We start from the raw sequence: 15,095 nt of genomic DNA on the forward strand, positions 1-15,095 counted from the left end.
TAGTATAAAAGGTAACTTAACCAGGGCAGAATTCAAACATAGGTCGTTAACCTGAACACGTAAAAATTTCACCAATTAAGCCAATTGGCACCATCTTTATCTGCTCCCCATTGTCGCAATGAGAATGCTTTCACATCCCTTCCAAATTATTCAACAAATATTTTGTCATACCCCAACTCGAGTTCACGTACCAGGCACCGTAACAATCACCGCATATTCATAGAAAACTATCTCCCTAATCATACAAGGCATCTCAACATGATTTCATAAATATATATCATAATAATTTAAATAATAATATGCAAACTTTATTTTAGTAACTAGCTCAACATTTAAATATCTCATGATTCTAACAATATTCTAGAGTAGTACATCAATTTAAATAAACTTTATTCTAAGATAACTTGCGCCAAAGTTCTGCCCATCGCTCTCTCATATTGGAAACCTCAGTATTAGTTCTCTGAATCTCAGCAACCAATGATCACTTTAGTTAAATAAATTAGGCAATCAAATAGATAATAATTTGCAAAAAAGATGCACATATGCAATACTAATATACGAATCAAAGTCTTCTTAAAATATTAAAATTCTTTCAAATATTTAATTTATCTTATTGATCCTAAGTTATGACCACAACATCCTGTGGCAGGGTCATAACACCGACTAATCTTCTAGCTATGAGTTGCGCATCATTTTGCAGTAAAGTTCTTCAAGACTACTGGTGTACTGGCGGTATGTCACTAATCATCTTGGATACAACATTTAGGACAAATTATGTGGCAATGTATAAGCTCCCATTGGCGGGGTACTCAACATAGCTTAGTCGAAATTCATATGGTTCTACGTTTTATATTTCAATTCTAAAATCATGAGGAGTCAAAATCAATTAATCAAATCTATAATAAGATCAAATATCGTCATAATATTCTAAAATAATATATTACATAATAATATACTATCCATTAAATTCATGCATCATGAATAATACCAATCAAAAGTCATGAATAATAATTTAATAATTGCTGATAAATTTTAAAAAGTAAAACATTACTTATTTTGTAAACACAATCCAACTAACATATCCAATTAATCCAGAAAATTCTTCTTAGATCATAATATTGAAAAATTATATTTTTTATTAAATTTTATTATAATTATTTTTTAAAATAAAAATCCTAAATTCCAACACATTTACATGGGTGACCAAGCTGGAGTGCCCGACATTCTAGTCGATTCGATCGAGATGAAATTCATCGAATCATACTCGACCTAAGGTACAAATGGTTCAGCAAAGATCGGGGCGATCAAATCTAACAATGTGTGACAGGGTCAGAGTAGGGGCTGACATGCCGCCCGACGACTCTAGATTGGAATCCTTTACCTAGGTTGATCCAGAAATTACTAAGAGTCGTCATACTTACGGGGTCCAATCAAAGCGGAATTCATCTGATCATACTTGCACTAGGATATAGGAGTTTCGGTAGAGATCAGGATGATCAATTGTAATAATATTTAGGAAGGGCCAAGGTGGGGACTAATGCACCGCCCACTGGCCATGGATCAAAGCCATGCACCAGGGTGGATCTAGAATTACAAAAAGAAGTATCTTATTGGGTCTATCATCTCTAAAGAGAGCAGAAAGGAAAAGTCCAGTAGAAAAAGAAAAATAAGAGAGAGAAGAGAGGAAAGAGTAAGAGCAGAGAAGAGAGAAAAAAGAGAGACTCTCTTCTTCCCCAAAATAGGGGAGAGTCTAAAATAGGGGAGAGTCTGTTTCTCCTCTTCGATCAAATCTAGGGGCAGCCATGGTAGTCAACGCCAACATTGGCAGGAGGCAACAAGGCTTGGCCAACAGGCAGTCGACGTCGACTAGCGGTCAGTAACACCAAAAAAAATCAAAAACAAGGATTCCGATTTCTTAAGTCATGAAACAGCAAATTTGGCGACCAAATCTCCAACCATGACCACAGGCCACTGTAGAGGAATGGAGGAAGTCCATGGAAACAAAAAACTAGCGGCAAAACCTACTGAAAAATAAAAGTAAAAAAACTGATTTTCACAAAAATAGAAGAAACAAAGCTTGGCTTCTTCTCAACCAAATTCCGACGATTACCAGCCAGAAACAAACTTCCAAAGGTCGCAAAAAAAGGAGACAAGAGTTATCCAAAATTTTTCGAATTCTTACCTAACTTCCTGACGACAAATGACAGCAACGACGACACAATGGCGATCGAGAAAAAAAATCTAAAAAATTCTCTGACTACACTTCGATTAGAGCCAATTCTCCAATGGGAGAGGATAGGGAGAATGGGGAAAAGCTTATATAGAACGGAGACTAGAATTTTCTAATCTCCAGCAGAGTTTAAGGAGGAGGACTGTCCTCCTCCACCGTGCTCAACTAGGACTTTGCTCTGATTCTGGTTTGGACGGCCCTTCGGGCCGCATTCAGACGGTGGACCAGGCCAACAGACCTACCCAGCTTCAGTCCTCCTCCACCGTGCTCAACTAGGACTTAGCTCTGGTTCTGGTTTGGACGGCCCTTCGGGCCGCATTCAGATGGTGGACCGGGCCAACAGACCTACCCAATGAAGCTGGGCTTCAAATATTTATACAAATTTTAGGACAAATATAAATTAATTCAAGATGTATGGCAGAAAATAAGGTCCAAGAATAGTACAGATCGTGTAAAGCAAGGTAGGCGGCAGACTATAACAGCTTACAGTCTCATAAAGCAATTGCTCTTTTGCGTACCAGTTGGAATTTAATATACGAACAAACACGAACCACCCATGAACTTCTCTCTTGATTCTATGTATATTGCAGACTATGAAGGCTTAGCATCCACTCATATCCTCACACATAGGACACTTTCACCACAACACACCACACAAAAAATTCTGGCTCAGATGGCGGAATTGATGTACAAATGGTTCTTTATATGATGGTTATGTGATATACCATGCATGCATCTGACTTTCATCTAAAGAAACTCGTACCAAAACGCAAAGTCTGAACCAATACTTCACTGCCGATCCTCGTGATAATCTGTCTCATCAAATATCTCTTCCTGCGATGAAAAAGAAAAAGAGAATCAGAAGAAAAATATCATCCTCCGATCACTGATAAAGCAAAACATTATGAAGAGAAGCTACAAATTTTCAGTTGAACAATTAGCTAAATTCTAGCGCATTTCCAAGAATTGCACCTAAGTAATTATAGCGTGGTGGGTCTCCTACATTTTGTCTCAAAATCAATTAGCCGAACTTTATTCAGCAAACAAGAGCATTTGGACTACCTGTAGTAGCTCTTCAATGACATCCTCCATTGTTATTATCCCAATAGCCTCTTCATCTTCATTTATGATGGGCAGGGGTTTGTCTTCAATTTGCAGTACATCATCGCCTGACCGTTTTTTACCTCTACTGCTGGCCCTGTTTAGCTTATGTGAATTTGATGGATGACTCTTCCACTTGCGTAGCTTCTTGGAACTCTCCAAAATTCTTTCATTAGGCTTATCACCATCAACATTCAGCCTCAAATCTAATTTCAACCCAAGAAAGGTACGTACAGGCGAAAGAAAGAAAAGAAAAGAAAAATCAGAACTAAAATAATAGTTCATAAATAACAGATTGTAGGCCTGCAGAGGCTTATGTTTTGGAGCTCACCACCATCTGCAATGTTGCTAGGCTGTTCTGTTGCAACTCTTTGCTTCACGACAACAGCCATGTGACTGTGACCCTTCTGAAACTCATTCAAAATATCGTACAGAGGCATGTCTTCCAGAACCCTAATAACATTCAACAGTTGATTGAATTATTTTGGAATTAACACATATTGAAGCAATTTAAATCTAGAGAAGTTTTGTGCTATTAAGTAAATCAACCTCATTTATGGTACAGCACAAGAGCAGAAAGGAGTAATGCTTAAAGCGTTATACATCGAGGATTCAAAGTGATTTCAGGAAATGGACACCATATGGCATGCAATTTTTTTATATGGAAACAATATGGCATGCAAAATTAAACTCCTGATTACTAATTAGAAAGTTTATACTCTTGCAAAAAAACAGATCCTTGGAAGATGATATGACTGTTTTATCTAGTTGTTTGTTTGTATGCTAAAAAAGTTGTTTGTTTAATTTTGTTCCATTTCTTCTTCTTTTTTTTAACGTTATAATGCCCCTATAAATTGAGCGGAGAAATTGTGAGCTTGTCTCACTAACATAGCTGCTCTTCAATGCGCATGAGATGATGAAATATTAGTTGCTAAAATCGTGTTTAAACATCTAAAGTATGATGATGGAAGCACCTTCTTATTATATTAATTGTGCTAGCACATCGTGAGATGATGAGAACATGCTGTGTGAATTCAACATCTGTACATACCAAAAAAAAAAAACCACATACATATGCATGTGCGAATATATGTGATTTTTTTATGTAAACTCTCTACCATTAGATTTAACATATGACAGTAAACAGTGACCAAGCCAAGACAAATCGAAGTCACCTAATAGCACTACAGCCTTAAAACTATTCAAGACAGATGCCAAGTTCCCAAGAAAACACCAATCAAGCACATCATTCCAACTCCCAATAACTTCTTCATCTAAATAGGTAGTTTTAAGAGATAACAGCCATCTAGTTCCATTCCATTTTTCACATGAAGGGAACTTGATAAGACTTCCCAAATCACCATGAGATAATCACATATGCATAAACAATCTGCAGCTGTATTTTAAGTAACAAAATATTCATGAAAAAGCTGGAATGGTTCTGAAATTCAGAAAGAATGCCGATCATCCTTTTCCAGTTACAAACGAGAAGCCCTAATTTTCTTAACCATATTACTAGTGTTTAATTGCATGAATGGTAATTCAACTTTTTAAGTATGTAAGTTCTAACACTTAAGGGTAGAACGTTATTGTTGTATTGGGAAAAAGATTTTTTTCCAAATATTTCATACCGTGGAATCTTTCGAATTGTGACACTCTTAATTGGCACCTCATCATCAGGGTGTATGGACAATAAGTTCTTCACCTACAACAGAATGAAGACATTTCAGAAGCATAAGATGAATCACACATTTAAGTATATTAAGACACTGCAGCTTAATCTAAAAAATATGTACTTTATATATTTGTGAAACCAGACGTTCCAACATGAGCCAATCATCATGAATTAATGGAAACGTCCAAACTGTTATTTGCTAAGTTGGGAGGTACTAAGAAACAGCAATTATGGTGCCTCGATGAATTTGTTAATTTATTATGTAGTATATACTTTGTGTAATTTGTGACCTTACAGAGTCCCTCAACCAATTTAAAACTGACATGTGATTTTGTCAGTGCTTACATCAAATACTTCAAATGCATGTTTGAAAGCATAGTATACTTTTGTTACTTCAAACTTTGAGCTCCTTGACATGTTCAACATTATGAAACTTGCCTGTTTTCATGACACTTCTTAAACCATGATGGCATTGTCTTCCATGTCAAGTCTTCATACTTAGAGCAAATGATATCAAGGCAGATGCTTTAAAGAGAAGTCCTGAACTATGGGCACACATGCAGGTATGGTGAATGCTTGAAACATCCTTACACATCCATAAGCTGAAATTTGAACATCTTTACACTTGCTCAAGTATAAAGAAGTAATTAGGTTGATTGTTTGGAACATCATCAAGATGTATACATACACTGAGACACTTGAAAAGCCATGCCACGTTTGGTCTATTGGAGAAGAAACTAAATATCTAGTTCATAAAGTTGTAAATAGATTAGAAATCAATTGATAAAACTACAACTATTTTGAAGATTACAATTATATATAAATTACATTATTTGTATAATTTACTCAAGTATTTGATTTTGGTTAATTTTTAAATCAAGGTAAGCATCAGGCGAAAATTGGTGATTCCAAATCTGATTAGGTCAAATCAACACTGGACAAGACGAGTGTATAAAGTCTAAAACTCTCTCTAAACAAGAGTTGTGAAAGAAGTAGCCCATTTGTATGGGCATATGACTGCTCAGAATAGTAGGAGTAGAAGTCAGCTATCAAAGTTGAGTTCCCTCCCAAGTCCCAGGTTTAAACTCTGCCCCACCCCCTAGTACCCCTAAAGAATTTGATGTTTATTAACTAGTCCAACCAGCTGGTGACGAGCAATATCCTCATTGAAATTAAGTAAAAAAACATTACTTAAGATTGGTGATGGGATGGTGAAAGCTACCATTGCTCAAATTATGCCAATTTGATGGCCAATCAGTAAATCACTTATTAACTTATGCTCATATAAAATATTCAATTGTTGATATGGCTTTTTGTCATGTGTGCCTCATTATCAGTTAACTGACCCTCAAGTTAGTTTGTATTGAATAGCTCGGATGTGATAGCTTCTAATAAGTTTGCACTGCATAGCGGTCATACTCTCCAGTAAAAGAACACTTGAAGCAGAGCTTGTGAGCTTTTGCCTTCTTTCGCCAAGGTGATGAGCCCATGCTTGAAGGTGTTGACTTCTTTAACCCTTGCATGCCGGTTTCTACAATAGTTGGCAGATTCTTTATCCTCTTCTGCTGGCTAGGATCTTTATTAGCGTTACCCATTTAGTATCTTTATTAGCTTAACCATGCACATAAAGCAGTCAAAACACTGAAAATGCTTAGATCCTAAAATTTCTAACCTGAGACAACCCTCCCATACAAGCTTCCGTTTTATTCAAAGTTCAGTCGGTCAGGTTGATTTAAGTATCAACTCTGTTAAAATTTTCAGAGATACGTACATCTGACTGTGCTATTATAAGGTTTTATTTTAGGGCTAAAATTTTAAGCACCAAGGCACTCTACATCCTGCATAAACTTAAATTATACTCTTCGAAGTTCAACCTTAATCCTGTCAAATTTAAACAGAAATTCCAGAATACTCCTTATTTTGTGCAAGAATCCCCCCTCCCCAACCTATCCACTTAACTGACCATTAGCACTTCCATTACTCCAACAACCAATTCTTAATTATGAGAATGTTCTTTCCTACTCTTTTATTGGAGTATACTATTAGCCTGTTGCGGCACAATATGATTTACAATATATTACGATACTCTCAAAGTAACAGTATGAATCATCTTCTAGTTACACAATATATTGAATCATATGATTTATAGAGTGTTTAGAATGAAATACACTGACATGTAGTGTATTTACATTGAATAACAATCAGAAAGTAGAACATATGATATTCATATTTCAGTGTCTATAAAGAAACCTTTTTCTGCAGAGAGAAAAACTAACAATTATAATGAAACGTAGACCACTAAGCTGATAATGCAGGTAAATAAGTTGATTTGGCACTAAAAATTGTGCCAGTAGGCCAGCCCAAAGTAGCCAGCCCAAGGGCCACCGTACCCTGGCACAAGGCAGCCCATCTGGAGGCCACCTTGGTCTACTTAGGGAAGAAGGAGGAGCCCTGTGATCGCCAGCTGTTGAGGCGGTTATAACCGCCTAACAGCCGCGATTACGGCCACTTCCTCCACTCCTTCCCCCGGAGGGGGCTATAAAAGCCCAATGGGTCCTCTTCCTCCTCACTGCCTTTTTTCTCTCTTCTTTCAGCAGTAGCAGAGCTCCCCAAAACTGCCTTCGAGTCACCGGAGGAAGCCTTCACAGCTCCTCGGAGCTAGGTAGGTCCCCTAAAGCTTCTACTAGTTTCTTCCATGCTTTACTATTGCCCCGATCTATTTGGGTTATGAGATCAAAACAAAAAAGAAATAAAAAGAAAAAGAAAAAAAGGAAGAAGACGAAGAAGAAGAGAGGGGAAGGGGGAAGATCTAACGCGGGGTTTTCAGCCGCTGATCCGGCACCGGCACGATCGGCCACGGTCGTCGACGGCCGAAGATCCTCCCTTCCTCCTGATCTACTCGGGATAACAAGAGAAAAGAGGAAATAGAGGGAAGAAGAAGAAGAAATAGAGGAGAGAGAGAAAACCGTACCTGTGGTCGTCGGCATCGCCGGTCCTTGGCCACAGGCACCGTCGGGCTTCGGCCACTACTGTCTTCGATCCTCGGTTGTAGGTGCCGTGAGGCCGGAGACTAGCTATCTCTCTTTCCCTCTTCCCTATTTTTGAGATGAAACAGAGAGAAGCAGAAGAAGAAGAAGAAGAAGAAGAGGAAAGGGAGGGAGAAGAGCTTACCTGGGGTCCTCGACCGCAGCCGTGGCCGCAGCCGTCGACGGCTAGAGGCCCTTCCTCCCCTCCTTCGGTCGCAGTAAGCTCGAATGCACCCCTCCTTTGGCGCCGCAAGTTCGGCTGCAGCCATGGCCGCGGTGGTGGGTTCTTCCCCTATTGCAATGGGAACGACGGAGGAGCCACCGGCTCCGACTGCAGGCTCCGCTGGCCTTCGGCTGGAGCTGTGGCAGGCCGGAGGCCCCTTCCTCTCCGGGGGGGTTCTGACCCTCCATTCCCATCGAGGAGAAGAAAGAAAAGATAGAAGCTTTGAGAAGGAAGAAGAAGAAAGAAGAGAAGGAAAAGAAAAGAAAAAGAAGAAAAGAAAAAGAAAAGGAAGAAAAGAAAAGAAAAGAAAAAAGAAAAGAAAATAAAAAAAATAAAATAATAATAAATAAATTTGAAGAGGGGATGATATTAAAAGAATTTGGGCTAAATGGGCCCAAGATCTGATGAGATGGGTTCAACTGAATCTGGGCTAGATAGGCCCAAGATCTGATGAATGGTCTAAGCTTTGGTTTGTGCAGCGGTTGGGCTCGGGCTGGGCTTGGGTTGAGCCAAGGTTCTCCCTAAGTCAAACTTGAAACTGATTTGGGCCTGAATATAAACCCTTTACTCGGCCACTCGGCTAAAGGGATATTAGCCCAGTAGCTGGGCCATGGGCTTGAGAATAAACCCCTAAGGCCACTGGGCTGAAGGGAGTATTAGCCCTGTAACTGGGCCATGGGCCTGAACATGAACTTTTTTGTTAGGCCACTAGGCCGAAGGGAATATTAGCACTATAACTGGGCCATGGGCCTGAGAATAAACTCCTTACTTAGGCCACTAGGCTGAAGGGAATATTAGCCCTATAACTAGACCATGGGCCTGAATATGAATCCTCTAATAAGGCCACAGACCTGAATGAAATATGAGCCCTCTAAGTGGGTTGTAAATGATTTTGGTGAATTAGGTCTGATGCCATAAAGCCCGTTAGACTTGAATCTAAGTGAAAGCCGGACTTTGTTCATAAATAAATTTGGGCTTTGGGTAGACCCCTTGCATAGTACTTTTAGCAAGTAAATTACACTACGAAATGGGATGAATTAAATAAATAAATAAATAAATGAGCAAGTGGTAAATAATTTGATCTCTATGACATTGCTAGGTGTTGAGGATTTGTCATCTAAGCGTAGAAAATTGTGAGTGTATTGAGGTAAGTAACTCTAACACAAATCTTATTGATTTTGAATTACTAAAATTATTTTAGATATGAAATTATGAATTATATGATTGATTATGCATTTTCTAAAAATTTTAGGATCAAGCATATGTTAGCAAGTGTTGCATGAGTTGGCTAAATGGCATCTTCAATGGATACTATATTGTGTATACATGAATTATGATGATGTAGAAAATTGCATGAAAATGAAGTTTGTAGCATGATCATAGATTTCATACAATATGATGCCATTATTCATCTTTCAATCTAATTATGAAGTATAGTTTATGAAAATTATGAAATGATTTATGAACTCTCAGGTTGCTATGTACGACCCCCGCCAGCGGATAATAGTAGCTTGGCATATGACCCTGCCAATGAGTAATAGTAGTTGGCATACGACCCTCGCCAGCGAGTAATAGTAACTTGGCATACGACCCTGCCAGCGAGTAATAATAGTTGGTAAACATTACAGCTCTGTCATGGATATAATAGTGACCATAGCTGCACTATCACATGAGAGCACGGCTTTTAAAACATGAAATAATCGCAGAATTTTATGATGCATATCCATATTTATGAACTTGCTTAATTGGGCATGCATTGCTTTATGACCAATTTGGATATATGGTATATGAAATGCTTTACTTTGTTATAATTGTGATTTTCTTTAAACAATGCATTGGCATGAGGAATAGTATGCTTGATCCGGTAAGATGGTGCATAGTTACTTACTAAGCCACATAGCTCACATAACCCCTTTATTTCCTTTTAGATAAATAAGGATGCTAGGAGCCAGGAGCTTGATGTATTTCAGGGTTTGGGAAAAATTTGTTTGAAATGTTCAAACTTTAGAGCGTTCTACTATTCCATTTTGGAAAACATTCTATGAATGAAATGTTATTTTTGATATGAAATGTTAATGTGGCTTCGTGTTATTGTGGGCAATGGCTAGCAGTAGTACGGCCGTGTCACGGGCCGGATCTGGGGCGTGACAAAAATAATTAAAATTATGTATGTGTTTCATTGCTATATCTATAAAATTTGTATTTAATAACATAAAGGTTACAGATTCAAATCATCAAACCTTTGATACTATTCACTAGCACTCGGAAGTTCAATGGTATGTATTGTCACAATTGCATACATATTACATAAGCTCACACATAAAAAAAAGGCTATTACCAGGATGAGACCAATTATATTTGTGGGTTTTTCATAGTAAACTGGCACTCTGCTATGCCCCTTATCCAGAATCAACTGCATCAAATTCCTGCACAAAAAGTTACAAACAACAGAAGTTTCAACATACTACAGAGAAGAGATGATACATGTCCTTAACTATCAGTGAGAAAGGATAAAAACCTATCAAGTTTTGCATTGATATCAACAGCAAAGGTTTGAGATAGAGGAGTCATGGCATCACTGGCTTTTTTCTCACTAAGTTCAAGTGCTCCAGCAATGATAGTCGTTTCATCATGGGTCAGTTCTCCCCCTTTCCCAGCCTGCACACAGGACATGAAAAAACTATCAACTTCTGATGATGCTAAATAACAACATATGTAATAGTTAATGTTTAGTTACATACAAATATTGTCTAATCAAAGTTCGCCGTATCGGCACCAGACTACATACCGATGCCACACTAGTACAGTATCGGTACGGTACTGTACGAGATTTTTTTAGCATACCGAGTGTCAATAAACCACCTATACCAGTTACTGGTACCAAACCGGTATGACACGCCTTGTACCATCCAGTTCGGGCCGGTACGGCATACTATGGTCTAAACATTGTCTACAATAGGCAAAATCTATCCAAAGACCTAAAAGTTACAATAATATGACTATATAGTTTGGGAAAAATTATCCCAACTCGATATTCCACTGGTGCCTGCATCAAACATCCCATGTGACATCTGACTATAATCTTCCACAGAATGTTGTAATCACTACGCACTCTTGTTATAGCTTACAGCTATAAACTTATAAATAGACTGTTGGCTGTAGTTGTACAGTATACAGACAGTCAAGAGGCACTTAATGCCTATAGCTAAGTAAATATTAGAAATTAAGGTATCCCAAGAAAATAATAAATCCAAAAAAGTATCTAGTACAAGGAAAAATTTAAAAATAGTTGTGCTCCAAAGCAAATGAAGAATAGCATATCAATCAAGATGAGTGAATGGGAAGAACCCACTTGGCAATCTTTCATATTCATAAATCAATCTCATCCACCACAAAAATGGTGGGAAACATCATATCACACGCCTAGGCAAGATGGCAGCCTTATTGGAAACATTGCTCTGTGCCTCATCCATGTAATCTGTATACCCACTTGAACTTTCCTTAGGATCTTACTGATGTTCAAGCAAATGTTCCTTCCAACGAATCAATTGATGTTCTCCTAGCTCCTGTTGGCATCATTATATTGGATAAACAATTTTCTAGCACTTATTTGTTGATCTGTCCCCCTGTTATTCAATTAAGATATTGTTATGCCTTTCATCAATCTCCATGCTCACCATTGTGGTATTGAGGCTAGATTTCAAGAATGAAACGTGAATCATTCGTTTGAGGGGGAAAAAAACTGTAAATGCCTAGTAAGAAGCATTCAACCTCGGATTTCCATATAATAATATTGGTATACAAAATAAATAAATGTGAAGGGTCATGCAGCAATACCTCTGCATGGCAAATTAAACCAGCTTTTAGCTTATGACATTATATGAGAACAAGATGCAAATTGCAGAAAGACATCATCTACAATTCGACTACGTTGAGAAAGTTACCGCATTCCCATGTAAAGTAACAAGTGTTTTCAGCTCAGCTCTGCGGAAAAGAGCTACATGTCCATCTCCCAGCAAAAAGTCCAACAACTGAAAATTTGAGACCATATATGATATTAACAACTATATGTTGGAATATCCATAGGACAAAGAAAGAGAACTACAAAGAATTTTCAGATATGTTACAATACAATTATGGGCACCTAACAGAATACTACCTTGCTAATTGGATATGCAACAGGAAAGCAGATCCACACAAGCACACGGACTATTGGCGCAACTGCTGCTCCAATAGCTAACCCATATCGAGAGCACACAGACTGTGGGATAATCTGTTTGCAGACATGAAGGCAGTTAAAGGGACTAGATAGCATTTCTAAGTGCTCTTTTTTTGGGGGTACAAATTTCTAAGTGCTCTTTGTGATTGCAAAGCAAAGGAAAAATGGACCTTCAGATGTGCAAAGGCTCACCTCACCAAACAGAAGTATCAATGTCACTGAAATCAAGATAGCACCCCATGCTGTGACCAAACTGTCAAGAAAAATGGGGAGAGCCTAAAACCAAGAAGACAAGCTTATATACGTAAAAATGTTCCATTATCAGGTCACAAGATGACTCACTGGAAAAATATCCACAAAAATTTTACCTCCATGGCTGCGGCATTGCAAATAAGAAGAGTGCACAGCAACAAATGCTGTCTCTGCACAACAGGCAATATCTTGGCTGCCAAGAACAAACAGAACAATCCTATGATATCAGCATTTACCGTCTCCTATATACCATAATAAAACAGACCTTATTCTGAATTACTAAGATAGATAGTCATCCTTATCATAGATATAAAATTGACTTATTGATGTTTGAGCCTGAATTTAAAATTAAGTTGCTTGGTTTTAGCCACTGTGATGTTTCTAGTTCAATATCAAAATGCCTTACAAGCAACACCACGCAGTTGATCATATTGCATACGTCTCACAAAAGGCTGTGTTAGACCTACGCTCTGATGAAGATCATTCCCCCCACTTATGCAAGGCCGCACATTTATTATATAAATTTCATACACTGGAGCGCTAGTAAATTTTTCGGCAGTCATCCTCTACGAAACTTGCCTCCTTCAAGATTAGTACTACAGTTTGGAAAGGAAAAAAAAAGGAAGTTAACAAGTATTGGCCTCACAAGAATCAACTAGGAAACATTTTTTTTTCCTCTTTTTCCTTTCATTTCAGTCCCTCCTCATTGCATTTATTTGCTTTGGAACTGCATATATTCCTTCCTCGCTTAACTTTTTTTCCTAACAAATAATCCGTTAATAACTCAACTGAATTTAAATATTTAAATCTAGGCAATCTCAACAAAACTTTTATTTTATCCATATCAATCTTGGGCTAAATAATTAGCTTTCATTAAGAGTAATTAAGAGTTGTGGACATACCGGCGTGCTTGCGGTCCTGAGGCGTGCCGGACTTGGCGAGGACTTCGAGGTCGACGAGGCTGAGCGACATCAACCCCAGGGTGAGGCCCGACATGAGCCCGGCGAAGAGCACCAGCAGTACTATGATCACTATGTGCAGAAAGAACCGCCCCTCGCAGCAATGGTACTCCACCGCCATCCAAACCAGCAACTTAAAACCCCACCACCCCTTCTTCTTCTTCTTCTTCTTTTCCTCCCTCCCAATAGAGAAGCAAAACAAAGAAGAACCAGGACAACCACTTTGCTGCTTCTCCAAGAACAAGCCGAGCAAGAATGGGTGAAATCCCTTTGGTTGTTTATTTTATGAAATATTCTGCTTCCTTTTTTTCTAATTTCTACTTTCTGTATCTGCAGAGGGAGGTGAAACCTAACAAGATTGGATGAAATTTTTCAAATAAAAAAAAACATAAACGAATTTTTAAAAAATCTAGGATGAAATTTTCTTCATTTTTTCCTTTTTCTTTTTGATGACTCTCTCCTCCTGAAGGTCGGGGGTTGAAGGTGGGCTTTTGTACGGTTTTCGGACCGCGAGAGGGGGTTTCTGGATGACGGTGACAGGAGCGACGAGTGGCCCGGGCCGTAACGGAGAAGATAAAGCGACAGGTAGTGATTTTGGCAGGAGTAGGAGTTACGAGTGCGCCGTTCGGTAGCTACCGTTGGATTGAGCGGTTCCTGTAGGGATTCTCTGCTGTCGGAGAAAATGAAGAGATATTATCTAAAATTACGTAGAAAGTACGATAAAAAAAATTACTGAAAAAAAAAGATGGTAGAGTCGAGCCTCGGACCAAGCTGCCCTCCTCTTAGAGTATGCCCTCCATATGAGATTTTCTAATGCAGTTTTTAAGGATACAACAAAATAGTACCCCTTTTGTTTTACTCAGGTAGTATAATATGTGCATGATAGAAATATAATATGTGATCCAAAGGCTCACATGTCAAAAGAACGGTAAGTTTCTAGAAAGAAAAACTCTGGGAAGAGAAAGCTCCTCGGAGGTGTTTTAATGGCTAGTTTCCGTCGGTGAAGTGCACGGCGAGGTCGTCATCGGTCAAGAAAAGGAGGCTTACCGGCATCGCGTCGAGCTGCCCGGTTCCTGGTGGGGCACGACGGCTGGGGTTTCGTGGGCAGTCCGACGACTCAGGAGAGCTCTCGTCTTCATCTAACTCTTTCTCCTTGCTGGGCGTCTTCTTCTCGCAGGGCTTCATCTCATAGACCGGAAGGGGAAGCAGCTGGCGGGGAAGGAAATGGAAGGAATGGCGAGAGGCAACGGTAAGCCTAAAACTACTGGTGGAACACCTAGCGGCAGTCGGGGGGAGAACTCTGGCGCCTGGTCGAGGCCGGGGTCGTGGGTGACTCAGTGGCCCACGGCCGCGAAGGTGGAGCGGCTGAGCCGCCGCTCTTCGGAAGTCCTGACACTTCCGGAGGAGCCC

At 39.0% G+C, this 15,095-nt stretch overlaps 1 protein-coding gene across 1 annotated transcript; it reads right to left on the reverse strand.

Annotated features, from left to right (window-relative positions):
* Window positions 1-2,612: 2,612 nt before the first annotated feature.
* Window positions 2,613-14,492, reverse strand: LOC103713673 (DUF21 domain-containing protein At2g14520). The gene is made up of 12 exons (XM_008800682.5): window positions 14,453-14,492; window positions 13,629-14,352; window positions 12,843-12,919; window positions 12,667-12,750; window positions 12,415-12,528; window positions 12,200-12,286; window positions 10,774-10,913; window positions 10,594-10,681; window positions 4,963-5,036; window positions 3,663-3,784; window positions 3,293-3,537; window positions 2,613-3,064 (listed from the first exon to the last, which is right to left on the reverse strand). The coding sequence occupies exons 2-12, from the start codon at window positions 13,804-13,806 to the stop codon at window positions 3,020-3,022; spliced, it is 1,254 nt and encodes a 417-aa protein (XP_008798904.2). The 5' UTR covers window positions 13,807-14,352; window positions 14,453-14,492; the 3' UTR covers window positions 2,613-3,019.
* Between the last annotated feature and the right edge of the window lie 603 nt (window positions 14,493-15,095).

This window comes from Phoenix dactylifera, chromosome 1 (genome assembly GCF_051530095.1).
Source record: "Phoenix dactylifera cultivar Ajwa chromosome 1, Ajwa_hap1_PhDact_Kaust_v1.1, whole genome shotgun sequence".
Lineage (NCBI taxonomy): Eukaryota > Viridiplantae > Streptophyta > Magnoliopsida > Arecales > Arecaceae > Phoenix > Phoenix dactylifera.

Excerpts from the sequence above, each read along its gene's own strand:
- LOC103713673 (XM_008800682.5), bottom strand. The coding sequence starts at position 13,806 with ATGGCGGTGGAGTACCATTGCTGCGAGGGGCGGTTCTTTCTGCACATA. Across the intron at positions 10,914-12,199 it reads TTACTTTACATGGGAATGCG|GCTGGGAAAGGGGGAGAACT; the intron begins GTAACTTTCTCA and ends TCCTGTGTGCAG. Across the intron at positions 3,065-3,292 it reads TCATTGAAGAGCTACTACAG|GAAGAGATATTTGATGAGAC; the intron begins GTAGTCCAAATG and ends TTTTCATCGCAG.